The sequence below is a fragment of the Pantherophis guttatus genome, chromosome 1 (genome assembly GCF_059756535.1).
Source record: "Pantherophis guttatus breed Tessera chromosome 1, ASM5975653v1, whole genome shotgun sequence".
Taxonomy (NCBI): domain Eukaryota; kingdom Metazoa; phylum Chordata; class Lepidosauria; order Squamata; family Colubridae; genus Pantherophis; species Pantherophis guttatus.
The window spans coordinates 232,533,652-232,561,285 of NC_142063.1; the positions used below are offsets into that span (position 1 = coordinate 232,533,652).

The 27,634-nt window shown below is 38.1% G+C and overlaps 1 protein-coding gene across 3 annotated transcripts; it reads left to right on the forward strand.

Annotated features, from left to right (window-relative positions):
• Positions 1–26,811, forward strand: SH3BGRL2 (SH3 domain binding glutamate rich protein like 2). 3 transcript variants are annotated; one of them, XM_087882539.1, is made up of 5 exons: positions 29–287; positions 1,999–2,030; positions 11,471–11,656; positions 22,732–22,812; positions 24,253–26,811. In XM_087882539.1, the coding sequence occupies exons 3-5, from the start codon at positions 11,471–11,473 to the stop codon at positions 24,265–24,267; spliced, it is 282 nt and encodes a 93-aa protein (XP_087738665.1). In that variant the 5' UTR covers positions 29–287; positions 1,999–2,030; the 3' UTR covers positions 24,268–26,811. The 3 variants fall into 3 exon arrangements, with proteins under 3 accessions (XP_034287745.2, XP_034287746.2, XP_087738665.1); XM_034431854.3 differs by lacking the exon at positions 1,999–2,030 and having other exon boundaries at positions 1–287; XM_034431855.2 differs by lacking the exon at positions 1,999–2,030 and having other exon boundaries at positions 26–443.
• The last annotated feature ends 823 nt before the right edge of the window (positions 26,812–27,634 follow it).

A 27,634-nucleotide genomic window follows, 5' to 3' on the forward strand; every position in this document is an offset into this window, starting at 1 on the left:
ATCTTCGGATTCCTGCCGCATCTCAGAGTCACTCGCAGCCCTGCTTATCTGCGGCGCGCCCTGCGATCGCGGGCTCGTAGGGCGGAAGCGCTTAGAGGAGCGAGGCAGGCTAGGCGCTGGCTAGGCAGACTCTAGTCTAGGCGAAGCGGCGCGACACGGAGGCGCGGAAGGCTCGCAGCTGCTAGACTTTGGCAGAGGGAGCTGCCTTGAAGCGCATGTAGGGAGGGAGGAAAGAAGGGAAGATGGTCATTCGGGTTTTCGTCGCGTCTTCCTCTTGTTCCGTGGCGGTGAGTGGAAAAGGGAGGCTGGGGAGCGTGAAAGTCCCAACGATCAAGCGAGGGAGCCTCTGAATTCATTCATCGTCCCTGGCTTTTGGTGTTGTTGGGCCGGACTACAACTCCCATCACGCCTTAGTCCCGCACGACCCATGTGGCTGGACGATGGTAGGAGAGTTATCCATCGCACTCGGGACGCGAGGTCAGGGAAGGAAGGCTATGCCTTCGACAGACCCCCCCCCCAGCCCTCCCCCCAAAACCCCCGGGAGCATCTATGCACCGAGGCTGTCGAAATCGCCACCCGACAGAAAGCAAAACGCGCGGGAAATCTTTCATTAGGGAACCGGCGGGGCCGAGAGAGAGAGATTTCTATCGTGGGCAACGAAGTCCGTAACTGCAAAGCGGCGTAGTTGTTTTTCGTGGCTAATTAACAGCCTTTTTTCCCGGTAGAGAGAGAGAGACGAGGCGAGCGGTCCTATCGGCAGCCTCTCGGTTGCAGAATCTTTGGGTTTGGGCGGACTGGAATATGCATGTTGTAATTTACTAATAATGTTGTTTACTGGCCCATTTCCTTTAATTTGGTAATATGAAAGGGTGAAAGAAAATAAGTATACATCAAAAGCATTTACCGTCCTTGTTACCCTTTCTGAAAAATCGGAGTGACCCCGGTTTTAAAATGAAGTAATTAATAATTAATAATCTATGTCTAATAACGAATAACACTATTTTTTTTGAAAAAGGAGTCCATATGTAGAAATGGGACTGGTAGGTGCATGAGAAGGCCTTATGCATTTAATATGATTTATATGCCTGTCCATCTCACATAAGTGACTCTGGGCAATGTACAGGATTAAAACACAAAACCTACCCCACATATCTTCCAACACCCAAGGATAAACAATCCACTCGCCATCAACATGCCAGAGCTCATCTGAGTTCATAATAGAGCTTGTAATTATATGCACATAAGTTGAGTTTGTAAACACATTAAATTCACCATAAAATTGCTGCTTCAATAGCATTTTTCAATCCACACAAAAACTCAAAAAGTTGTATTTCTGATGCAAGTCAAATTTAAGCCTTGCTAAGATTATATTATTATATTATAATATAATTATATTATATTTAATATAGAGATATTAAACTCTAAATCTATTGAAGGAAGGTGAGAGGATTTACACTAAAATGATTAGAAAGCACATCCTAAACCAACACCCACAGCTCTTTGAAAATAAACATTTTTGCTTGGCACCATGTGCTGTTTAAGTAATTAAGCTGCCTCTGTAAATATGCTTAAAATTTCAGCTACATGTGGTTGGCATATCCACTATTTTTTTTAAATGTTTTTTGAGTGGTCCCCACTAGTACTATCTTTTTTCTCAGTCCTTCTGTTTTTCTCTCAAGATACTTTTAGTCTTTAGATATTTCCCTTTTGCACAGACACGGTGATATTTTGGCACTGTAAGGATTGTTGCTCAAAGAATTAGGATTGGTGTTTATATGTATGATAATGTGAACAAAGTGAAGCCGCATTAACCCTTTGAAGTTTTCTGTCTTTTGTACAGTAATAACAGAGATAGCCATCTCTGGCCTTCCTTCCTGCAGGTGTTGTGCAGTTTGAAAACTAATGAGCACCAAGTTAGGAAAGGCTCTTAGACATATTGTACAGGTAGTTTATAATCCCTAGACTTTCTGCTGCTGTAACTAATTTTGCTATCTCTAGAGAACTCTGTTGAGTTATATATTCTTATCAAGGTAAGCATAAATATGGACCTGCATGGACTTTTTATGAAAGTCATTGAAGGAGATTTTCTACACCCATAACTGCTTTTCCTTCAGTGTTGGTGATACTGAACTTTGCCTTCTGTAAAACACACGTATGCAGCCTCTATGGTCTCTGCAGTTTTTGATAGATCTGATAGCTGTGTGTGATATTTGTGTTCCGTCCATTCATGTAATAAATGCTGAAGTACAGTGTGGTTTGGCACAAAGTATGTATCATGCTAGGTAGCTGCATGTTAACAACCAATAATGACTATTTATCCATTTCAGGAGCCTGCTGAGTAAACTATTAGATCTTTTTAGAACCTGTATAATGAGCAATCACTGAACATTCACAATAAAAGCCTCTCTCGTAGTAGAACTGTCCGTCTATTTTTAGCAAGTGCTTTATAGTAATACATCATCAAAATGTTTAATCTGTGTCACATATTTAAAAACAATGATTAAATAACCAAGAAACTGAAGATGCTGTCCCTGTCTCAAATAAAAAACCTGGGATTTTCTACTAAGTCTCACTAGGCTTAGCAGAGCTTATATTTGAGCAGGCATACATCAAGTTGTACTATTTATATTTGGCTCTGTGCCTATTTGCCTTGTGCAAGTCAGGAAATCCTTCCTTCCCTTAAAAGTTTATTACTCATTTCCTAGGTGCCATATCTGTAATTGAATGCTTGAACTACTAAAATAGGCAAATTATTCTCTTGCTCAAAGCAAAGGGTTGGTGTATACAGTATACGTAAACTTAATGCTAGAATATTTTCTAGTCGGTATGTGAAAAGTGGTGTGGCCTTAAGTACTTTTGACACCACTGTTCCTTCTCAATAATCAATAGGTCTGAGAAGTGCTACTGGCAATTCTGCAGCAGTAATAGTGCAACAACCATAAAGTAGACCAGCGAGTCCCAACCTTTCCGGCTTGGCGGACCGGCAGGGTGGGGGGGCGGGCGGGAGAGGGGAGGGTTTATTTATTTATTTATTTATTTTGTGAAGCATATATAAGATTACAGATATAAGTATAAACATGATTATGAATAAATGAAATGGATATGAATAAATGGGGACAATAGGACATTAATTAATTAGGACATTCATTACGACAGGGATGGGATGCGGTGGCTCAGGGGCTAAGACGCTGAGCTTGTTGATCGAAAGGTTGGTAGTTCAGCGGTTCGAATCCCTAGTGCCGTGTAATGGGGTGAGCTCCTGTGTTACTTGTCCCAGCTTCTGCCAACCTAGCAATTTGAAAGCACATAAAAAATGCAAGTAGAAAAATAGGGACCACCTTTGGGAAAGTAATAGTGTTCTGTGCGCCTTTGGCATTTAGTCATGTCGGCCACATGACCACGGAGACGTCTTCGGACAGCGCTGGCTCTTCGGCTTTGAAATGGAGATGAGCACCACCCCCTAGAGTCAGGAACGACTAGCACATATGTGCAAGGGGAACCTTTACCTTTAGGACAGGGATGGTAGGCATGTTGCTGCGCTTATGCACGCCCCTTACAGACATCTTAGGAATGGGGTGAGCATGGAAAATTCCATGTGAGCGTGGAATTTTTTACTAATGGTAAAAAAATTGTTTGCTACTCATGCCTCCTGGAACCAATGATCGCTACTGAGGTATCACTGTATATTCCTCAAGATAGAAGTGAAACAATTCTCAGAAATAACTTGATGAAATATTGTGATCATTTGTATAAAAAATAAGCTATACTTCCTCAACAGACATTTGAAATTACTGAACTGAGAGTGCTCTTCACTTAACAGAGGTGCTTCATTTCCCTTAACCCCCATTTCTTTCTTATGACTCCAGTACAATGTTATTATGGATAATATATAAATAAACGAACATGTCATGCTCATGGAATCTCTTTTGCATTTTATTACAAAGGTGGGGTACTATGTTTACTGAGTAAAAACAAGGGGAAGCTTTTCAATTAAATTAAAAGCCAACACTTTTTACTATAGCTTATTTTTGCACATCTGATAGAATGGACTCTAGGTGTATGAATGTTTCTACCATTTTTTTAAAATTTGTAATAGGCTACAAAATGTATATTTTCCTTCTGTGGATTATTTATTCTATTTATTTATTTATTTTTAATTTGATTTATATGCCGCCCTTCTTCGGAGACTCAGGGCGGCTTACAATGTGTTAAGCAAAGTGTTAAGCAATAACGCTTAGTAAGGATTAATATGGTTGCCCTTCTGGGATTTTTTTTAAATTTAGAAATACTCTCTACATTATTCAGGGACCTTTCTTCCACATAAGTGAATTGAGGATTACTGCAGAAATTCATTTTTAATGAATGATAGAAGTTGCCAGTAACTTCAGAAATTCAGTATAATGAACTCTGATAATACTAGCAAAATGCAGGACTTTAATCTTAAATCTTTCATCCTTGATTTCAATTGCTACCTTATTATATTGAATGTAGAGCACTCTTCAGAATGAAAAATATACAGGATGAGACAACTTTGTATAAAATTAGACAATCAATGACCATTGTTTCAAAGATATTTCCTTACCTAAACAGAAACGGAATAACCAATGTTGGGCAAAAAAGCAGTGATAGAAGAAGCAATTTTCCTGCTAGCTTCCCCATTGACTTTCTTTGTGGGAATCTGGCAGGGAGCATTGGAAATCTTCCCCTCCCCTCCCCTCTCCTGGTTGGTGGAGAAAGTCTTGCTGGTAAACTGTCACAGAATTAATATGGTTCTATGGTTAATATTGGAAATGAAGATTACACAACCACAGCAGCAGCACAGTAGCAACCAGCAGCACAGAGGGCAGTCACAACTTCCCCAAATTTAATCCCTCAGAAGTCATGGGTCCCAGATTTTGGAGACATTCTGTAAACCCATTTGAGGTACCTTGGTTCAAAAATTATTGCCCTAGAATGCACCATTTTCACCCAATTAAAGGTCTTGACAAAAAAGAGCTTTAGTAATATATAGATAGATCTTGTGTGAGTCATATATAGATACATCTTGTATGACCACTTTACTCTGGTCTCTAATCACTTAAGGTTTTTCTATCTCTATATGTAGATGATTTCATTACATACTGCCATTCATTGAGAAGATGGGGACAGATATAGTACAATTTGTACCATCAGAAACAAGGGGATCAGATATATGTTTAGAAATATTTTTAAGGAACCTTAGAAAACATACCTCCTACCGCCTATTTTCACCACAACAACAACCTTGTGAGGTGGGCTGGGCTGAAAGAGTGTATCTCAGTCAGTCACCTAGTTGGTTTTTATGTTTAACGGAGGCATAGAATTCAGTCTCTTGATTCCCAGCCCAGCGTCTTAAATAATACCAAATTGGCTCTCAGTTTGTTGAAATATGATATAGAGATTTGATCAGATGTTTGGTTTACAAAATATTCAGTATAGAAAACTACCGTATTTTTCGGACTATAAGACGCATCGGACTATAAGATGCACCTAGATTTAGAGGAAGAAAACAAGAAAAAAAATAGTTTTTGGCCTCTATGTGTCACGTTTTCATCCTCCCCGGCCCCCAGAAATACTTTGCAGGCCACAATCAGGCCCCTTTTTTGGCCCCCTGAACCATCTGCACATCCCATTTTTGCCAAAAATCTGCCCATTTTTGGCCTGCAGAGTGCTTCTTGGGGCTGGGGAGGGCAAAAACGTGACGTTCGGAGGGTTCGGGAGCCCAAAAACGGACCTGTTTTTGGAGAAAATGAGCTGTGTGGAGCACTGCAGAGTGCTTCTGGGGGCTGGGAAGGGCGAAAATGCGATTTGTGGAGGGTTCGTCAGCCCCAAAATGGACCCGTATTCTGTCTATAAGACGCACTGAAATTTTCACTCACTTTTAGGGGTGGGGGAGAAGTGCGTCTTATACTCCAAAAAATACGGTATATATTTTGAATATTTTTTCTGGTTTCTAATCACACAGCATAAATATGCTGTTCCCCAAAAGCATTCTTAATCCCTGTCCTAGAATTCAGATATGCTTTGCTTAATCAAAGAATATTTCAAAATTCTAAGCCAGAACTCAAGACCCCTCTGTTGATCAACAGCTGGCATGTTTTTGGTCTTATTTTCCCAATCCCTGACTGGCTGATTTACATTTTGAGTCATTTTAAACTGCTTTAATAATATTGGTGTTTGCTTACCCGACTTTTGTCATCCATCTGCTGATTGTGCTCCAGATTTAGCTCTTGGAAAAAAAAAAGAGCAACATGCAGAAATTCTGTTCTGTGCATTCTACCGGTTGCTGAGCTAATTGTTCTTTTTAAACAAGGATGCAAGTTGCCAACAGAAAATAGTCATTTTCAGCAGCTCCATAAATTTTACTAAAGTATTCTCTGCAGGCAGTCCATTAATCTTCAGAGCATGCAGTCAGATATATACTTTTAAAGCAAAAGTCTTTCAATCTTAATGTATGAGAAATCTTGAACTGAGAGTTTTAAGGTAGTCTTATTTTTTTTACCATTAAGCATATAAAAATAAAATTTGTGCAAACAGGTGAGCAAAATTTGCAAGTCTCAAATGCTTTGCTGCCTTATTCAGCTTAATTTCTAGATTCATCGAATACTGAACAGCAAAATGTGATTTCTTTAGTTCCAGCTTCACACATTTTGCAGATTTTATATTGTGATTTGTAAAACATGATTTATGATTGTATCTTATATATGAGCTCAGTCATTGTGACTTATGGGAAAAAATAATTAAAGCAAACTATGTTAGCATAGTGCTTACATGACGAGTTAGAATATGTACTATTTGGTCTGGATACTGCCTTAGCTTTTGGGTATTCAGTTTTCTAACCCTCTATTAACTATCCTCAGGTTACCTGTTTGTCAATCAGGTTACACCTTGCCACCAACAATGTGTTCCTAAGCTGTCTATAAACTGCTAGCATTTAGAACAGTTTTGTAAAATATGCAGTACAGTGATTTTGCCTTGTAGTAAGTGCACCATAACCTAGTTTTGACAGATTAATGCCCACTTTTTCTTTTTAGTTCTTTTGCGTCCTCCCTTTTCTCAGTTACTCGGCACCATTAATCCACAGAGACCTGCAAATTCTTTGAAAGAATGATTTACAACATTAGAGGTTGCCCTTCTTTTTAAGCACTTAAAGCAGCTGGTTCTCCTTTCAGCCTTGCGTGGTTGTTCAGAGGTTGCTCCTGGCGGTCTCTGCCTCCACGTGTATCTATGGCTATTTTGTATTAGGATACAGTGAAACAAAGTGCCTGTGAATGTATGTGCCTGTGGAAATAGGATTAACTGAACAGCTGGGCCAAAAAAACCAATCAGAATAGAGCTGGAAGGGACTTTGGAGGTCTAGTCCAACTCCCTGCTCAAGCAAGAGACTCTATATCTGTGATGGCGAACCTATGGCACGCGTGCCAGAGGTGGCACACAAACCCTCTCTGTGGGCACATGTGCCATCGCCAGTTGCTCTTCCGGGTTCCGGCGCGCGCATGTGCACCAGCCAGCTGCTCTCTTTTGGGATCTGGCATGCACATGTGCACCGGCCAGCTGGGCTTTGCTGGCCGATGTGCATGTGCAAGCCAGAACCCAGAAGAGCATCTAGCTGCCGCATGCATATGCCCTGGCCAGCTGCTCTCTTCCGGGTTCCAGTGCACACACTCCAGTGCCAAAAAGGTTAATTATCACTGCCCTATACCATTTCAGACAGTTGGCTATCCAGTCTTTTCTTAAAACTCTCCAATGATGAAGCACCCACAACATCTGAAGGCAAGCTGTTCCACTGGTTATTTGTTCTCACTGAAAAGATATGATTTGATTGGTTCAAAATGATGTGCTTTGTATGCACTTTTCTAAAGCATCTGTTTTGAAGGATTGGACAGACCTAGTAGTGGGGGAACCATATGCAGGATTCCACCTCCCATTATTCTGAGAATTTTGGAATATGTGTACTATAACATGATCTCTTTTTTTTTCCCCACTTGTTAGTGCAATGAAATGAAAACTAGACAACAAAAAGTTTTCTTCTCTGCAAATTTTCCGGATTGCCCAAACTTCATTGGATAGAATTGCAAAATTAGTCATGGAAAAATTCCACTTGTTTAGTTATAATATGTTGTCTTGAAAAAATAGAATGTTTAATAAAATGAATAATTTGAAATAATCAAACAGCACATTCTGGATACAGTCTAATAAAATACTGGGAATTGAGAAAGGCATTTTCTTCTGCGGAGTATTTTTGAGAGAGTTGAGCTGGATCTAAACATCTGTAGCATTACAAACTAATTTTTATCAATAATTAGTTGCTAGTAATGAAAAAAATAATACATTTCTTTACATAAATAAGGAGTCTTGTGTTTGTGTTTGTGTTTGTTTTGCTTTGTTTACTCAGAAATTAATAAAATGTGCTACTTTAGCATATTTAATTTGATGTCTAAACTTAATCTTTTGGGGTTATTTTGGAACCTAAAATTCTTGGCCTATGTGGTATATTGTATTTTTAAATTGTTTTTTAATGAATCACTTTGTGTCTTATTAGCCATTTCAGTGGAGGGGGGAGCAGAGCAGGGGTGAAATCCAGCAGGTTCTGACAGGTTCTGGAGAACCGGTAGCAGAAATTTTGATAGTTCAGAGAACCAGCAAATACCACCTCTGGCTGGCCCCAGAGTGGGGTGGGAATGGAGATTTTGCAATATCCTTCTCCTGCCACGCCCACCAAGCACACCAAGCCACAGCCACAGAACCGATAGTAAAAAAAATTGGATTTCACCACTGGAGCAGAGCCAATGGAATGTGGCCTTTCAGATGTTATTAGACTTCATTGTTGCTAACTATTAGTCTTGTTGACTAGAACTGATGTTGTTCACTTCCAACAACATTATTCCTTCCTGTGGGTCATCTGAAAGCATATTCTTTATGAATTGTAAAAAGAAAAGTGCTTTTTGTCAAGACAAGGGCAAGAAAGCTAAAGTAGTATGAAGGGTTAAAATAGTCATAGAAGATCTTCCTTCCTCTTCCTGAAGAAGCAGGAATGGTGTGTAGGAAATGATCAGTTTGGACCGTCTAGAATTGAGTTATGTCCTTCAGACATTGAGCTTTTTGGTGGGATCCCTGTTTCAAAGATGAACAATTTCTCTGGATTATGTGTGTCAGCTGCATACACTGTACTTCAGTTAGCAAATTAGTCTCATCAGTTGCTTTTTAAAAACAAAAACTGTAGAGCACATTGTAATGCTTCCCAACTAGCCTCTGTAGTATCTTTGAACTTCTGTCCTGGGAAATCAAGAGTCTCTCCTGAGATGTTCATATTGAAGCGGTTGCTATAGCAAAGTGCTACTGAACCCCTCTCCCCCCCCCCCTTTTGGAGGTCCTTAGTAAAGCTTTCATAATAGGCATTGTTGTTTAGTCCACTGTATATCCCACTGAGTAAATTATGTGTTGGAGCAATAGCTTCATTGTTTGTTGTTTTATTATGTTTCTTTCCTGAATATAAGTTTTCTTTTTTAAAAAATACACTTTATTTGGAAACTTTAAAAGGGCCATGCTATCTCTGAATTCTTATCCATACAGCCCCCTCCTATCTGGAGAATGCGATTTTCCAGAATGTTGGTGTAAAATGCTAACACAGCGGAAATAGAATTTTTAAAATGGGTGCAAATAGGCATGTGTAGTTTAGGGTCTACATCAGTATCCTTTTGTGATTCCCAGTGAACTGGGTTAATTATTTGGCCCTTTTTTTCTGACTAGGAATTTGAATAGGGATTGAGAAGTGAAAAATGACCCTTAAAGTTACAATTGTTAAGGCACCTCATTTCACCTCCTAAAATCCCTTGAGGACACTGCACAAAAAAGGTGTAGAATTATGTGCAAATGAACATGCAATTGTTAAAACGTGTAAGCTTTTTTTGAAATTTGAAATTACAAAGAGGAACAAGTGAAAGAACGTATGATAAAGTGGGATAAAATTTTTGGTTGTAATATACAGATGGAACAATGGGAACATTTGTAGCTGAAAGGACTGAAATTTACATTATGTTATAAAGTTGAGATTTATTATTTAGTGTATGGCATACAATGTTAGGGAAATCTATAAATACTAGCTTACTAGGCTGCAGTCCTAACAGCCTAGATTGCTAGTTCATTCCATTTGGGGCTTGTGCATCTGTCCTTGGTGCACTGTGGGGGCAAATTAGCTTTCTACCAATTAGCTCAGCCGTACCAAATTGGCGGCCCATGGGCTGGATGCGTCACATGCAGGCCATACCCATCCCAGCTCCTCGAAGGCAAAAAACATCGTGATATGTCATGACACATCATGTGACGCAATCGAGTTTGACACTTGTGAATTAGGTAGTGGTGAATGGGTTGCTGACTCTTCCAAGCTACTCCACTTGGAGGAGCTTGGATCACTTGCCTCACCACTTTATTTATTTATTATTTATTAGTCATATTTCTATGCCGCCCACTCTCCGAGGACTCTGGGCGGCTTACACCAAAGACAGTATACTAAATAGCATATTGCCCCCAACAATCTGGGTCCTCATTTTACCCACCTCGGAAGGATGGAAGGCTGAGTCAACCTTGAGCCGGTGAGATTTGATCCGCTGATCTGCTGAACTAGCAGTCAGCTGAATTAGCTGCAGTACTGCACTCTAACCACTGCCTCACCTCGGATCATGATGCCTTGCATCTGACCAGGTCCAATGCCAGCTTCCGCTTTTTGCACACATGAACATAGCAAAGTCCCACCCCCCTCCAAATATATCTACTTGCAATATTGCCTGCTTTCAAACTTCTGGGTGGGCAGGAGCTAGTGATCGAGTGACGGGAACTCACTTGGTCTCATGGACCTAGGCTCAAACTGCCAGAGTGCAGACCATTTCTGCTCAGCAGTTCCAGTGTCATTAAGCCTTTGTGCTACTGCATCCCCTATAAAGCTGAGAATTTTTATACAGTGTCTATAAAAATTGTCTAGAATGCATAGGGACACTTGATACAGTTTATATTGAAAATGTGAATAAGAATGGATATTTCATCATGTTTTGTGGACATGTGAAAAAACTGAAAAAGTTTGGATTAAAACACACAGATTTCGAGGACCAGGACATTAATATAAAATTGAGAACAGAGGTTTTTCTTTTTGAATGTATGGACAGTTGCAAAAAACTTTATTTCTGTGCATAATAACTTCAGTGAGATTATTGTATGCACAAAGATATAAAAATTTGGTACCATGCACAATGGAGGAATGGTTGGTAAAGATGATGGAACTTGCTCAGATGGGTAAATTGACTTTTTCTGATCAAGAAAAGACAATATCTACATTATTGCTGACCGAAAACCTCTTATAGATTTTTTTGCATACAGTAGAAACTTTGCCATGATTGACTTGCACAGTTGGCCTGAGCAACAAGCAATTACCTCTTAGTTCTGCCTTTCTTTTTTCCAGATGAAGAAGAGGCAACAAGACATTGTGCGATTTCTGGAAGCCAACAAGATTGACTTTGAAGAAGTGGATATCACCATGTCAGAAGAGAAAAGGCGGTGGATGTATAAAAATATTCCTCAAGACAAACTGCCTGCACAAGGCAACCCATTGCCTCCCCAGATCTTCAGCAATGATGAGTACTGTGGAGTAAGTTACTTTCAAAAGTTTGTGGTTTCTCCATTTTATTACAGAAGAAAAACGAGGAGTGTATTGGACAATAACTCCAGGTAGCATGAATGTGGAGGGCACCATGGTGATTAGATCCCCTCCCATGTGCTGTGGAGGAGTTTTTGGATTATGCCAAGGAATTATGGGATAATGAAACATCTGGTGATTGATTTTTCATCTCTGACATATTTCTAGCCTTAGATGAAATTTAAAAAGCCCTTCCTTGGTGGAAACCAACAGGAAAGAGAAGCATGTCTGTTCCTTTAAAGCAGACATCTCTAAGAAATTTTGATTGTATCTGAATATATACACTCCCAGTGTTTCTTGCTTCCATAATATATCAAACATCTATTCTCCATAAAATAAAGACAGGGCAATTCCCAATCATTTTTCTTCATCAGATTCATTATGACGAGTATTGTGTTCACCAGTAGGTCACTATAAATTTTTGGTTGGGTCAGGTTTCATCTTACTAGAGAATTTTCTGTTTGATTTTATTCTGTTTTCTAATACTTCATACATTAGAACAGTGATTTGGATAGTGGAAATAGGTTGGTTGCCACTCTCTGATTGATTGCACATGAGCCAGGTTGCTCAAGTCCTTCCAGTAATGACGGGAGAAAGTTTGCTGGTTCTATCTATGCTGGTCAATGATCATAATAAAAAAAAATCTGAGATTTTGGCTTTCTCCTAATTATTAAAGTAAAAGCTGCAAGCATCACTGTAGCCCATGAAACTAGAAGCACAAAGACAGGATTCATGGCAGAATTACTTAAACAGAAGAGGTCAGACTCTTTTCTTCTCTTAGGGCCTAATTTTAGCTTGAACTTTTGGGAGGCCATAGACTAAAGGTAAATGAAGCTGAATTTAGAAGAGGAGGAATCATGTGGGGATGGGGTTCTCATCCTCCACATTGCTTTCTTGGCCAATTGCCTTTTCTTTTTTTTACACATCCCCCCCCCCCCGCCGCCTTCTCTTTCAACTCTTTTCTGTTACCCAGTAGATTGCCAGGGAAGAAAATGATTACTTCTGCCAGAAGAATGAATATGTTGTTGCTGAGAGTTTTTGAAATTAGATTAAGAATTCATGAGATAGCGTGTTTTCCCCAAAATAAGACCCAACCGCAAAATAAGCATGTTTTTCCCCCCAGGATTCTCGTAATATAAGCCCTACCCCAAAAATAAGATTGTCAGCCAGATGGATGCATTTAGTGCCATATTTTCCCAAAAATTAGACCAACTGGAAAATAAGCCCTAATACATCTTTTGGAGCAAAAATTAATATAAGACCCAGTCTTATTTTTGAGGAAACAGAGTATGATTAAGAATCTTATGTAGTCTGAAATCACCAGATACGCAAGTTAAGGCTCTGTCTTTCCTGCCCTCTTGTCCCTTTCTACCTCCTGGCTGGACTATGTAATAAGATGTAGTAAGTTGATTTGAAGAGATTGCTTTTGCACAGTGTACCACCTAAATTAAATAGCATAATCTAATGGCTTGAATTAATCCATTCTTTGGTTGGGAATAAACACATTGCAAACAGTAACATTTCGTCTTTTGCAGATAAGAAAAATATATTGTTTCACTTTTATGTTGAATTCCTAACATTATTTTTCTAAAGTTATGGTTCTGAAGTGCCATTGCTCTTGTATGGGCTCACCCCTAGCCTGTTTGCAGGTTGGTGAGTCATTTCATGAATTAGCACTTAAAAGCCCCTGTATATACTATCTATTAATATTTCTAGCAATTGAGCCATATTGTTTATATTGGAATAAAAAAATGCTCTTTCCACTTCAGACTGAAAGGCTGAATTGCAATGTGAGGGAGTTAACTCAAATAATAGAAACAAGTTCCATTTCTTAATGGGCAAGGTTTACAGGCAAGGTAAATAAATAAATAAATAAATGTAAGGGTTTTAAAGGTGAAAGGGCCTATCATAAACATTAAAAAAACTTCTATAAATTATCCATTAATAGAATACTTACTTAGCACTGAAAAAAATCATTAAAAACACAGCATAATGAAATAGTGTTAATAATTGTGTTACTGTGTGTATTCATGTGTGTGTAGCGGTTGCACTTTTGTGACTAATGTCAGTGCAACAGTTGTCAACATTTCACTGGGTTATTAACCAAACAGTACTGTTGATTCAGTGAATCTATGTTGTAAGTATTTATATGGATATTCAGGCATGGTTGGATGTGCAATAAAAAAGATGAAATTTGGACTGAGCTAACATCTGGATATATCTGACAGCAGCTATGTACTATGCATAACAATCCTGTTTTTGCATAACAATTCTAGCATATCTGAATTCATAATAATCTGTTTCAATCCATTTACAATTGCTTGGCAATTCTGTATTAAAAATCTGAGCTTTGAAAATTGAAGACTAAAAATGACAGCTTTGGTTTCATGATAAATAGGTCATGGGAAATATAAAAGAATTTCTGGTCTTTCTAAACAGAAACCAAGCGCTACACTTTCCAAATAAAGCAGTCCTTTAACAACAGTGTTTTACAAACAATGAAACTTAGTTTGAAAAATCTCCCAGTAGCTTTCTGTAAAAATGTTAATTTTTTTCTCTGTTAACGTTTCTTTTTCTGTATCCTCTCAAGTGTCCTGGAAAAAATGAAATCACTATCTTTGGAGATTTTCTAGTATTTGAGCAGAAACTCTGAGGATGCTACTTTCTCTGATAAATACATAACAGTCAGCAGCTGGCTACCAATGACACAATATTACCTCATGTGTGAATGTTGACAAAACTATTGTGTTTTTTTTTTTTTTTAACTAAAATACGTTTTTGAGCTCTTGCTTAATTTTTAATGACATAAAGTTGAAATATTTATTTTTAAAGGATATATATTCTTTATATTTATATTCTTTATATTTCTGGAACTATTTCTTTAAATGGACAATGAGTAGTCTGGTTTTCTAATAAAAACAATAGACTTTTTAGGATTAATACTAGAACCCCACAGCCTCAGATTTGGTTCAGGGCCTCACAGATTATGTGGGCCCTCAATATTAACTAAACTTGTAGCAATAATGTGATAAGATAGGCAGCCAATAAAATAATAAAACAATAAAATAAAATAAATAAATAATGTAGTAGTAAATGCATTACTTCTGGAGTATATTGACCCTGGAGGAAGTAGAGGTATCAGAAAACCAAGTTATTTATTTACAAATGGTTGTCTTTCAGGAAAGGAAAAAAATAAATAAAGCACGGGCATGTAAATGCTTGTCAAGAATTGCTTTGGTGGGAGTAGTTTATTTTGGTGTGTTTGTTACAGCTGCACACAGAGTTCAGTGGAAAACTCCTAATCGGATTGCCAACTGATAAAATAGGCTGCAGGTGGTGTTTTACAATCATAACAATACACAATGCATGTCCTTGTTCAGAATAATATGGGGTTGGCAGAAAGAGCTCCCAAGAGGTAGAAGCCTCAGATACTTAGTGGGATGTACATCAGAACAGCCAAAGATAAATTGCAGGCAAGATTAAACAACAACTACCCATTCTTTCACTTGTTCTGAAACAATAGTCATCTTTGTTTGCCTTAGGAGGAAGATTGTTTGTAGTAATAGAACTCCTATTAACCACTCAGGCAATAGCTTAAGGGTAGAAATGGGTCCTCAGTAATTTCTTCATCTTACAATTGTCCATTTAGACAATTGATTTAAAAACCAAAGTGACACAGTCCTTGCTGCCATCTAGTGGTCAGGTGGATTAGTGCCCCCCTCATTGGTTTCCTTGTTTTTAGTGTTTTGCTATTTGCATCTTGATTCTCCTTTTCTTGTACCTTACTTGTTTGCTCCTTAAGAGCTGCCTTGAATTTTGTATAACAGGTGTGGCAAGCAATGGTCTAAGGCAAGGGTGTTCAAACTCAAGGCCCGCAGGCCAGATCGGGCCCGTGGGGTGCTTAGATCTGGCCTGCGGGGCCACCCTGGAAACAGCAAAGGACCGGCCCACGATGCCTCTGCCAGTGAAAACAGAGGTCGGGTGGGCCGTGCACGGCCCTCCCAGGCTCTGTTTTTGGCCGTGATGGCCTCCTGCAGTCCTCTGCCAGTGAAAACGGAGCCCGGGTGGCCTGCATGTGGCCCCCCTGAGCTTCGTTTTTGCTGGCCATTACGGCCGAAAATGGAGCCTTGATGAATGACGTTGAGCTGGCCATACTCATCCCCCTGTGGTCCCCCTGAGGTCAAACACAACCCTAATGGGGCCCTCAATGAAATTGAGTTTGACACCCCTGGTCTAAGGCAAGAACCCCTGGTTCTTAACTTGAGGTAATTTGAACATATCCTGGGGGTAATGTAGCAATTTTTTAAAGTGTTTGTTTTTGAGCTGGTTTGAAACTGCTGCTGTTGCTGAGACACTTATGTAAAAGACTCTGGGTTTTGTGGAGATAGTGATATGGAGATAATGACATTATTTGAGACAGGAAAAGGATTAATTGGGTCAAATATTTCAAATCGCACTGCTCTGATCGCTGGATACTTTCTGGAGCCAACTCCCGAAGGTCCACAGAGTCCCCCAACACCCAATTATGCCATTGGAACGACTTGTCTAATTACTGAAAAGCGCTGGGGTGTCTGTTAAGAGAGAAAAGCCTGCTGCAGTGATTCATGTTTAACTATAGTTGATTGTAGGATTTTTTAATTTTTCTCACTTGGCCCTGCCTTTTTTTAATATATATATATATATTCAACCAGCTGTGTTTTTACCATTTCCCCCAATTTTTTTTTTTAAAAAAATTTGTAACCCTTTGCCAGCGAAAGACAGCCCATCCCTTGGGTAAAAAGGCAGACAATAAATTGTAGAAATAAACATGGAAAAGCTAAGATGGCAGGAGCTTATCATATACATGAGGAAATCTTTTTTTTTAAAAGGTTCAAAGTGTACTTAAATAAATTCCTGCAAAGTTAAACTTAAAATATGTCTTCTTTGGAGGGAAGGTATTATTAGCTGATTTGCATAAAAGCCTGCTTAACTGCATGAGTTGCTACAGAATAAAAGATTTTAGCCCAAGGTATTTTACATATGAACAGTGAAGACCAGACTTTCTGATTGCTTTACATTTCCAACAAGGAAGCTTCTCTTCAGACCATAAAGCTGTTGGTGGATAGAGTAAAGCAGTAAATAGGTTAAAAGCCAAACAATTGTCCTTTAAGAATCTACAACATTCTAGACAGCTTTTTTTTTTAAAGTGACAAAGTCGACACTTGCAAGCAGTGCTGAGAAGAATCCTTTTTTTAAAACTCACAGGCCTTAATTGTCCTTTGCACGTTAATTATCTGAGAAGCAGGGTGCTTGATTCTGACAATTTGCCAAATGATTTTTCTCACCATTTCCTATTTTCTTTAAAGGGAACAGATCATTTGATCACCGCCTAGCATCTATAAAGGTAATTGCTATAGGCAAGTGAATTCAAGTATGTTAATTGTAGTATGCAGGGGAAAGGTTTTCTCATGTAGATTCTAGCCTGTCTTGCTAGATTCCAGCAGCTCCCTTGCCAGGAGCCAACCAAAGTACATCTGGCTGGGGAAGTAGATTTTTTAAAAACCTCTTTAGGTAAGTAGCTGCCGTCCGTTTTGATATGGAGCAGAAGTTCATTTACTGGGGCAGGGATGGGTAGGCCAACTAGCCACATGCAGTTTCTATGCTTCCTATTTGCCTCCTTAGAATCGAAGGGACCTTGGAGGTCTTCTAGTCCAGCCCTCTGCTCAAGCAGGAGAACCTGTATCATTTCAGATGTTACTGTCTCTAGACTAGGGTTGTCAAACTCCCGGCCCATGGGCCGGATGCATCATGTGCTGGCCATGCCCACATCCGGTTTAGTGAAGGGGGAAAAGTCCCGATACGTCACGTGACACAGCCGTGACGACCCGAGTTTGACACTCCTGGTCTAGACTCTTCTTAAAAACATCCAGTGATGGAGCGCCCACGATTTCTGAAGGCAAGCTGTTCCACTGGTTAATTGTCTTCACTGTTAGGAAGTTTCTCCTTAATTCCAGGTTGCTTCTCTCTTTGATTAGTTTCCAACCATTGTTTCTTATCCTGCCCTCTGGTGCTATGGAGAATAAGTTGACCCTCTCCCAGAGGCCTCCCATTTTATCCTCACCTTGACAAGTCTCAAAAAGAAGAAAAAAATGAATCACATTCTTTTATTGATTTCAGAAGTATTGTACATTATGATTTAATTTATTTATAAAGTTATTCTATTTTATATTTATATCTGTACTGAAGAAATTTAGAAGGTTTTTTTTTTGAAGCTGTTTATTGACTGCACCCCAATTTTGCTTTTTCTCTTTTTTTTCTCGTCTCCCAGTTCTTTCCGTTTTTAAATTTGTGTTTCTTATACCTTTACTGTATTTTTTATTAGACTATTTCTATTTTTTAAACGATTACTCGCTGTGTAATCTAAATACTTGTGAATCTCTTAATATTTTATTTGGCATTTTACCTGTTGATAAAATTAAAAGGATTTTTTAAATTCTTGGGTGCCTAAGTATAAAAACTGAGTTTGTGTACTCCTATGAGTTCCTTCTGTTCCTCTCTCGTCTACAAAATTCTTTACTTCCTTTTGTATTCTCCTCCTTCACATCACATCCCTTTTTATGTTCAATAGGACATGTTTATACGGTGCTATTTTTGGTGCTTAAAAGAAATGCCACTTCAAAGTGTTCTTGCTTGAAGAGTGACTTGGTAAATGTGGAATGTGGATTATTGCAGAAAGAAAATGTGGGAGGTGGAGCTTATTCATAATATAAAAACTGCAAAAGGAGCCAGGTCCTTGGCTTTATTTATACCAGTTAAGCCATCAAATGACTTTTCTTGTGTTTAGTTTAATGTAATGTGAGAACTAGATTACCATTGTTATGGTAACAATGTGTAGGTATGTTCAGAACATGGCCTTGAACAAGTCTGATTTCAGTTTGGGGTGTTTTTTTTTTTTTTTTTTTTTTTTTTTGTAGGATAGAAGTAAAGTATGAAAGGTTCAGGGATGAATTATAATGTTGACTGAGAACCTGAATGAATTATAATGAATGTTAAGTAGGTTGTATGATGCCACAAACAACATGGATCTGAAGATTAATATAACAGAAACAAGATGGTTCTGTTTCATAGGGAAGATGAAATGATTGCAAATTGTACATAAATGATGAAAAAATAAAACAAGTTGATGAAGAATTTTTTTAGATATGTAAGCCATAATAGGAACATGGTGTACATAATAGGATGTGGTGTGATGCAAGGAATGAAAGTTAAAAGCAAAAATTGTTGTGTACCAGTGTGTACTCTTGCCTACTTTATTACATGGAAGTAAGAGTTGTATATTATATAAATTACATAAAGCAAGCTGAATGCAATGGGAATGAACCACTTAAGAGACACGTGGTAAAATACAAAAGGTCAAAAATGAATGGCTGATGAATGAATAAAAATTGATAAACGGTATGACATCTACAGTGGTACCTTAGTATTCATTGTTAATTGCTTCTGAGATGCTCAATGAGTACTAAAAACGATGAATACTGAACAGATTTTTCCCATAAGGAATAATGTAGCAAGGCAGCAAGCAGCAGGCAGCCAACACCGACAAGTTGTAGCTTGTGCCTTGCATACCAAACAAACAATGAGTACCGGGACAAAATGTTCACATCAAAATGTGTTGAGTAGCAGATTTAATGGCTTTAAAAGCAGTTGACTACCAAGGTACCACTGTATATGATTTGGTCATATAGAGAGAATAGATTTCTTAACAAGTATATGAAGAGTGAATAGTTTGAGAAGAAGGGCAAGACCAAGAAGGTAGTTGAATGAAAATTCTCAAAGGGAGAAAAATGAAAAGTTTATAGAGAATAATCTATGGAGCAATGTGAGAAAGTGAAGATATTTGAAAAAGAATGAAAAGGTATAGGGAAAGATATTGGTGCGAACTATCATGAATTTCCTTCCCTATTCTCTTTTCTTCTGGATTTAATAACTTTTATTACGTATATTAAATGTTTATTAAATGTTTTATTAAATATTTAATTCACTTTAATGTTAAATACTTTCCCCACTCATTGTCAGCATTTGGTACAATATTCTGGCCCTGAAAGCGAATAATGCATATGGACTTCATGTATGTGTGTATGTGTGTGTGTGTGTGTGTGTGTGTGTGTGTGTGAGAGAGAGAGAGAGAGAGAGAGAGAGAGAGGGAGGGAGGGAGGGAGGGAGGGAGGGAGGGAGGGAGGGAGAGAGAGAGAATCACTATCAAATAATGCTGAATTATAATCCAACTATTTTTGTAGCAGAAATTCAGTGCAAGTTTTTCCTGTTAGAATGGAGTGATAAGGGAAGTTAATCTGTGTCATTTCAGGAGATTAATTAAGTTTTAAAAAGTACAAGAAGAAGCCTTTCAAACAACAACATATACAAACTATTTTAATTATAGGTTATTAATGCACTAGATTATAGTAATATCAGAGTTTAAGGAGTGTGGTTAAAATAATTAAGACAGTGCTGTAATTTATGTGAGAAAGGAGTAATTGCAATATTACATCTTGAATTATAGTAGGGAAGGCCTGAGAAGAAGAGCTATAGAACAGTGCTAGGCATTCAGAAGAAACTTAGCCTAAGTGTGCTTCTTCATCCTTATCACTCCAGTTGCCGATTATTATTGCTAATAATCCATTAATTTGGATTATTATTTTTATTTTTTAATTAAATTTATACACTTCCTATAACAATAGGGAACTGGCAGAATAGATTGTTTATTTATTAGATTTTTATCCAGCCATTGTAACTATAAATAATTCAAAGTGGCAAACATACATATTATTCCTTCCTTCTCCTATTTTATTCCTTCCTTTCTCCTATCTTACAACAATAGCCCTGTGAGCTGGGTTGGCTGAGAGAAAGTGACTGTTTAGTGAGCTGTACTCATCCTGATGAGCCTTAATGGAGGAGAACAACTTTCATTGTTGAAACTTGAGGCTCACTTCTCTGAAAACAAACTTGTGATAATTTTCACAATTGGGAAAAAAGCTTATGGACAAAGAAAATGGGAAAATGTTGTTTCCACGAGGGTAGAGCCATTTTAGATTTATTTCATTTGGAGGAAAAAAGCTACTGGTATGTGCTTCAGTGAACTAATATTGACTGTGTTCACACATCACACAAACTCATGGCTATGTAAAATATACCTTGGATGACCTATAAATAGTGAATTCACATATGCTAAGCCATAAACTGCATTTTATAAACCATGATAGATGGGAGTTACATCATATACTTAGCCAAAAGCAATTAGCTATCAAAATGACATAATGGAAAATGGAAAGCAGTAACTGTGATTGAGCACAATATATGCAAAATACCAGCTTTGCATCTGGTATGAAGAGTATTTTTTTCTATATTTTGCTAATATGAGATAAAGAAAAACAAGGGTCATATGAATTTGAATGTTATGTCAAGGGAAAAAAATTCTTCCACTTGATGTGGCATAACAATAGAAGTAAAACGGGTTTTTTTTAAAAAAGTAACTAGCTATATCCTACTATGGGTAAAATAAAATTGCAGAAATACATTCCATTCTTACCCCAGTTAAAATAGATCCTTTTTTATTTGTGCATGTGTAATCTGAAATGTGAGATCCTACAGATAGTGGATGGGGCTACAAATATGTTTAATAAATAAGTAATAAACAGATATGTGAGATTTAAAAATTGACTGATTATGATTTCAGGGCAATGAATAGACATATCAGATTCCTTTTTAAATAAATCAAAACTGCATGATAACACAGGCGAACCTGCTTCTGGTGTTTCAGCTTTCATGTTTAAAACCTCTTGAGATTTTGCTTTGTCATTTCAAATCAGGAGATCCCATCCTAGCCTTGGCTAAATGGGAGTAAATGACCCAGGTCACTCAGCAAGCAGAGCTTCAGAGTAGGGCTGGTTTGTCATGTTTGGCCTGAAGAGTTAGACATTACAACCAGAAATCATGAACTCTGATTTCTTTTCCACATCAAACTTGAAACCAGAAGAAGTTGTTGAACTTGTTTCAAAGGTGTTGGCACGGCTTGGGGGTTGTCTCTGAAGTCGGAGTGTTTGAGTGAAATGGCAGAACAGGGAATGTATGAGCAATGAATCTGTATATAATTACCTTGTTATAGGTGGGTTTGAGTGGTTAATTATTTACACTTCTATATCCAGTCTGGCAGTGGAATAGATGAGCAGATTAAGCAGCCATTTATAGTCCTTTGATCTGTACTGATCTGTGGGGCAGTGGTATTGGAAAGGAAAGTAAATATTTAATTTATTGTTTATCCTGTGTTTTCTTATCATAAGGAAAGCAGTACAATTTCTTGTGAGGAACGCTGCAACTTATTCTATTGTATTTCAACCAGACACTTTAGGTGGATGAACAAAATAGAATTATCTTCAATTCTAAATTTAGTTTATTAAATATGTTGTAGTTGCCCATTCTATTAGATTCCAGGTGGCCTACAAAATCCAGAAGACAATAAAAACAAACACGTATAAGAGGTAAAATGTCTAAATACAGCAGGGGCCCTGCAAATACATGAATACATGAACCCCAGACCTGGGAACAGAGACGATTCTTAAGGGCTTTCTAAAGCTTCAGGAAAGTGGGCACCAGTTGTATCTCCAGGGGAACATTATTAGTTATTTGTTTATATATCTTAACTGGTTGATCACACTGTATTTTTTGACTATATATATCACTTTCATGATGTAACTAGACTAACTCCTATAATCCTTGGCTCAGTGTCTCTCAACCTTGGCAACTTGAAGACGTGGACTTCAACTCCCAGAATTCCATAGTCAGTATGGCTGTCTGGGGGAATTCTGGGAGTTGAAATCCACACATCTTAAAGTTGCCAGAGTAAAAGAAACACTGACAACTTATACTGGCCACGATGGTGGGAATTAATCAAATACATCTGGAGGACACACACACACACAAACACACATTTATGTGTTGAAGGATGAACATTTTAAAAGTATACTTTTAAAAAATCCTTTCTTTATCTTTAGGATTACGACTCGTTTTTTGAATCCAAGGAAAGTAACACCGTCTTTACATTTCTTCGCTTGAAGACTAATTTGGCCTCACAGGTGAATATTTATAAACTAAAATTTAAAGTGTTTGCATTTGGTGTTTCAGTGTATTTTATCTTTCTTGTGTAATTAGAGTGAAATAGGGAAGCAGCATAAGCAATTTTAGGCACCTGAGGCTGAAACAGGAACCTCCATAGTGATATTGCTGTCAGTCATGAAGAAATGAAGACAATTATAAGGTTACCTGGGCTGCAAAAATCCAGACAGCCACTAGATGGGAGCAAAGCATTAAAAGTTTTCTGTATGTTTTTGATGCCATATATTAGTCATCCACACACATTAGCCCTATTTAATTATCTCTAGGTAATTCAGCTGATTTTCATTTGGTTTTTTTGGGATCTAATAAATTCTCAAATAAATTGGCCCTTTTTCACATGGTATTTGTTATGACTTTATTAATCTCAGTGGGAAAATAGTGGAACTTTTCCCTGGTTAGCTCTCTCTAGGTGAATAATCTGGAATCCCCATAAGAAGAAAAATTGCCATTCTGAACTTGAGTGGAATAGTTGTGTAACTTGTGTTGGCTGTCCTTGAAATTTTGAAAGAGATTTAGTGGCAAATGAACTTAACTTATATATATGTTAATGTGTGTGTGTCAGGGGTGGGTTCTACTTACCTTTACTACCATTTTGCATCGTGCCAGCGCACTCTTCTGCGCATGCGCAGATCACTTCTGATGACGTCCGGGTCAGTAGGCGGAGCCTCCTGCCAGTTTTACTAATGGTTCTTGTGAACTGGTCCGAACCGGGGGCAACCCACTACTGGTGTGTGTGTGTGTGTGTGTGTGTGTGTGTGTGTGTGTGTGTGTGTGTAATTTTCTGAAGGGAGCATTGCAACAATGCTCCTTTCAGATGGCTTTTATGGAAGAATTTTGTGATTAATTGATTTGGAGAGTGTATGCTTGTAATGATATGTGAGAAAGATCTTGAGAGAAAGGGTAAAGAAATTCTGCCTAGGGAGCAGTCAGATAAGAGAACAGTCAGATAAAATAGGTGCACAGTGGGTAGAGAAAGCCTTTCTCAGTTTCTCAAGAGACAGCGGGAGATATGTACTTTCAGACTTGCAAGATTCTGTTAATGTAGCTTTATAAAAAAGTAGAATAGGTCATCTTGCTTGTGTTTCCTGTCTGGTTTACCTGGCAAACTGTCTTATATTTAGAGCAAAAAGCAAAACAGTAACAAAAACAGAAAAGAAGGCTGAAATATGAGCTGATTTGCTGGCAGCCGTTTCTGTTACGTTGTATTTTTAATTTCTCCTGATCAATATTTTTAAATTTAGTTATATGATTTTGCTAAGCCGCCATAATTATGCTTTTTAATTGTTTATTTTAATGTTTCCCTAATTCATATTGTACACATTAAATTCTTTTTGTAAGCATCAAAAAAAAAATGCTGTAATAATTTATATACATATTTCTTTTTTTTTAAAAAAAAATAGGAATCAGAACTTTAGGAAAATTCCTTGAAGATTCCAGAAGCACTTTGTCTGGGCGAATGAATTCCTCGATGTTCAGCACGCTACACCTTCCCTCGTGGATCACTGTGATACAAGCCAATATGCACCATTGGTATTTTGCTTGCTGCTGAAGGGATGAAAATAAGACAACAGATACAAAAATACGGGGTGATTAGTTGTGTCGGGTGCTCTTCTTTCTTTGCAAATGTATCTGTAGTTAATCCTGTGAATCATTGTTCTGATATGCACTATTATTCCATTTAAATGATGACTTAAGATTCTCAAGAATGGCAAATGGCAGCAGAATCAGATCATGCATTATATAGTATCAGAGATTCAAGTGTTTACACTTTGCTGAGTTGAGAATTACTGCAGGGATGACTTATTGTTCTAACTGTGATTACAAACGTCTTGAGCTTGCAAAGTTCTCATTTTCCAAAATACCAAAAATATTACAATAATTCTCCTTGCAGAACATCTCATTTTTGTGCTATATGTGCTAATGTGTTTTTATTGCCATAAGTGGGCCTAATATATATTCCTGGTAGAAGCAAGAGCATCAGTATATGGTTGGGATTCAGCCGTACAATGTATAAGCCTTTCTGCATAAATGCCTAATTCGAGCAAGGATGTTTTTGCTTTGATGGCCATCTAAAAATGATCCCTTAGTCTCTCGACCTGAGAGAGACCGAGTTCTGGTGTTCAAGAACAATCCCAAATCAACTGATCAGCAAAAGTAGCAAAGAAGAAGTATCAGTGATCTGTGTCATTCTGAACAATATTGCCAAATTATATTTTTCCATATGCCTTCAATGTCAGTGTCAAGCATTCGTAACAGTTAATGCTGTCAATTAATTGTAGGGTCAAGTTCAAAACATGGAGTGTACCATACATGGTGAGCAACATCTGTACAAGACGGAAGCCATGTTCAATCACTTTAATGGGGAAAAGGGCAGGGACTTTTCAAGAAAGGAACATTTTCTGCCTATAAAATATTGTACTTCATATGATTGTGTTGGGTGAAGACAATATGGTATCTTCCACTTTTAAAGCACATAAGAACAAACAACCCAGTAATATACATCTCTAAATGGGTGGAACTATAGAAAAATAGCTCAGCCAGGACATTCTGTTTGGAAGTAAGTCCTATTATATTCAATTAAATTTAGCCCCTGACAAGTGCACACTTCTTATTTAGATTCCCGAACACTCATAAAAAACATCCCACCTCTTCATCAGTACAGCTAGTTTTGGAAATCAGCTGCCTTCTTGTCAAAGACACTCTTTGGTTTAAAATTGGGCAGCTTCTGCCCCATTTTGCTTTGTGGTTTAAAGTTGAGCAGGTTCTGTTTGGCCATAGCTACCATTACCCCAAGGACCTCTTTATAATTCTTTAAAAATGACAGCTGACTGCATCAAACTGTTTGGAAATGAAAGTATGCCGAAGAAGAAGAAAAGCAAAGGGACGCTAAGGGAGCAGAGGGGTCCTGATGACATGGCAGAAAGCAACTTGTTTTGTTTGTCTTGACAAATGTGCATGTCTTGCGATTGGTCACAGCACAATCGCATCTACTCTGTGTTTAGAGAAGCTCTTTTGTCATAGACACTTTGTAATAGGAGCACCCAGGACCTGCTTCGTTTTTAAAAATCCAGATGTGTTCCGTTCCAGTCTTGCACTCTAGAACAACATGTAATCTTTGGGATTAAATTACTTGATGAAGTGTGTTAATTTTATTGTATACACAGTTTCCCATCTGTTAGAATTCTGTCTTATCTTTCATCAAGATGTTCTCTCTTTGAGCCTCTTGATTAGGGCAATAAATTCAGGTATTCTGTTTAGATTTGGGGTGCAAAAATCTAGATGACCAATAAATCAGGGGTCCCCAACCAGTATTGGTCCATGGGTTGTTAGGAGGTGGAGGTGAGCTGCGGGCAAGTGAGTGAAACCAAAACAATTCTCCCCCCCACTTCTCCCCGGTCCATGGCAAACTTGTCTTCCATGAAACCAGCTTCTGGTGCCAAAAAGGTTGGGGGCTGCTGCCATAGATGTTAGAAAAAGGCAGGCCGCCTCCGAAACCACCCTAGCCCTTGGCTGCCATCTAGTGGTCACTGATTTTTCAGCCCAGATCAGTTAGCTGCATCCAGAGGAAAGAATATATTAATAGTGAAACCAGGTAAGCGTGATCTATATTCAGTTACTCACTCAAAGCTCAGGGAAGTTTCTGAAGTATTTGTTATGAACAGGCATTCCAAGGGAGTGGGAAACTTTTAAGAATCCACTGTGTTATCCATTCTACTGTATACATGCAAACCCTTGTCATAGTTAAAATAGGATGAGATTTTAGCTCATTTTAATGATAAGATGATGTAAATTTAGATTTTATTGTTGCTTTGGATTTTGGATTTTTTGGAAGAGGGAGCATATTATTAGAATGCAGTTACAAAAAGTGTCCTGTTTTCATGTCTGAATCCGATCACTTAAGCTCACTAGTGAATGCTATTCTATATTTAATTAAATGTTTGGCTTTTTTAAATTAAAAATTGGTCAGTCTTTCATTTTGCTTGCTATTAGATTTCTCATCCTTTTTTCTTTTAAAATTATTAATGATTACAATGTATGTGTTATCTGTTCTTTAAAATTATCCTTTTGGGATGCTTCATTCAATTATTCTAACCCCTGGAGCACTTACCAAATGCTAGAAACTCTCTTTACATGTTGCCAATATATCAGGGGTGGGGATAGAAGATGAACTACTTGTTTTGGTTGGTATCTCGCCTTTCTCCAGGGGGACAATATTCCTTACATGGGGAATCAAAATGACTTTGCAGATAATAAATAAAAAATAGGGTTAACATTGGAGTGTGTGTGTACGTACGTGATATCAAAAACACACCTAGAAGGCTGTGTAGGAAGTTAGCACCCACCCATCTTCTAAAAAAATGAAATATTCTAGGAAATATTAAAAAGGCAGAATATTATACCTCCCTGGATGAGAAATAGAGAAACATGTTTTTTAGGCAGGAAGCAGACTCACTCTTAATAGCCCCCACCCTCCTCAATAGCCCACAGCAGATGTTAGCACTTAAGAGATAAAGAGATAGCTAGGTCTATTCATAAGCAAATGCCCTCACCCAAGATCCAAGGAAGATGGGATTAGCCCTCTACTCATCTAGCAACAGAACTCACCACATGGCATGTGGGGAGATTACATCACCCAGGAAGATTCAACCAAACTTAACACACAGGAGGGGTGGGTTCTACTTACCTTTACTACCGGTCCGCATGCGCAGAAGCTTCCTGATGGCGTTGGAGTCGGTGGGTAGAGCCTCCCGCCGGTTTTACTACCGGTTCTATAGAACCGGT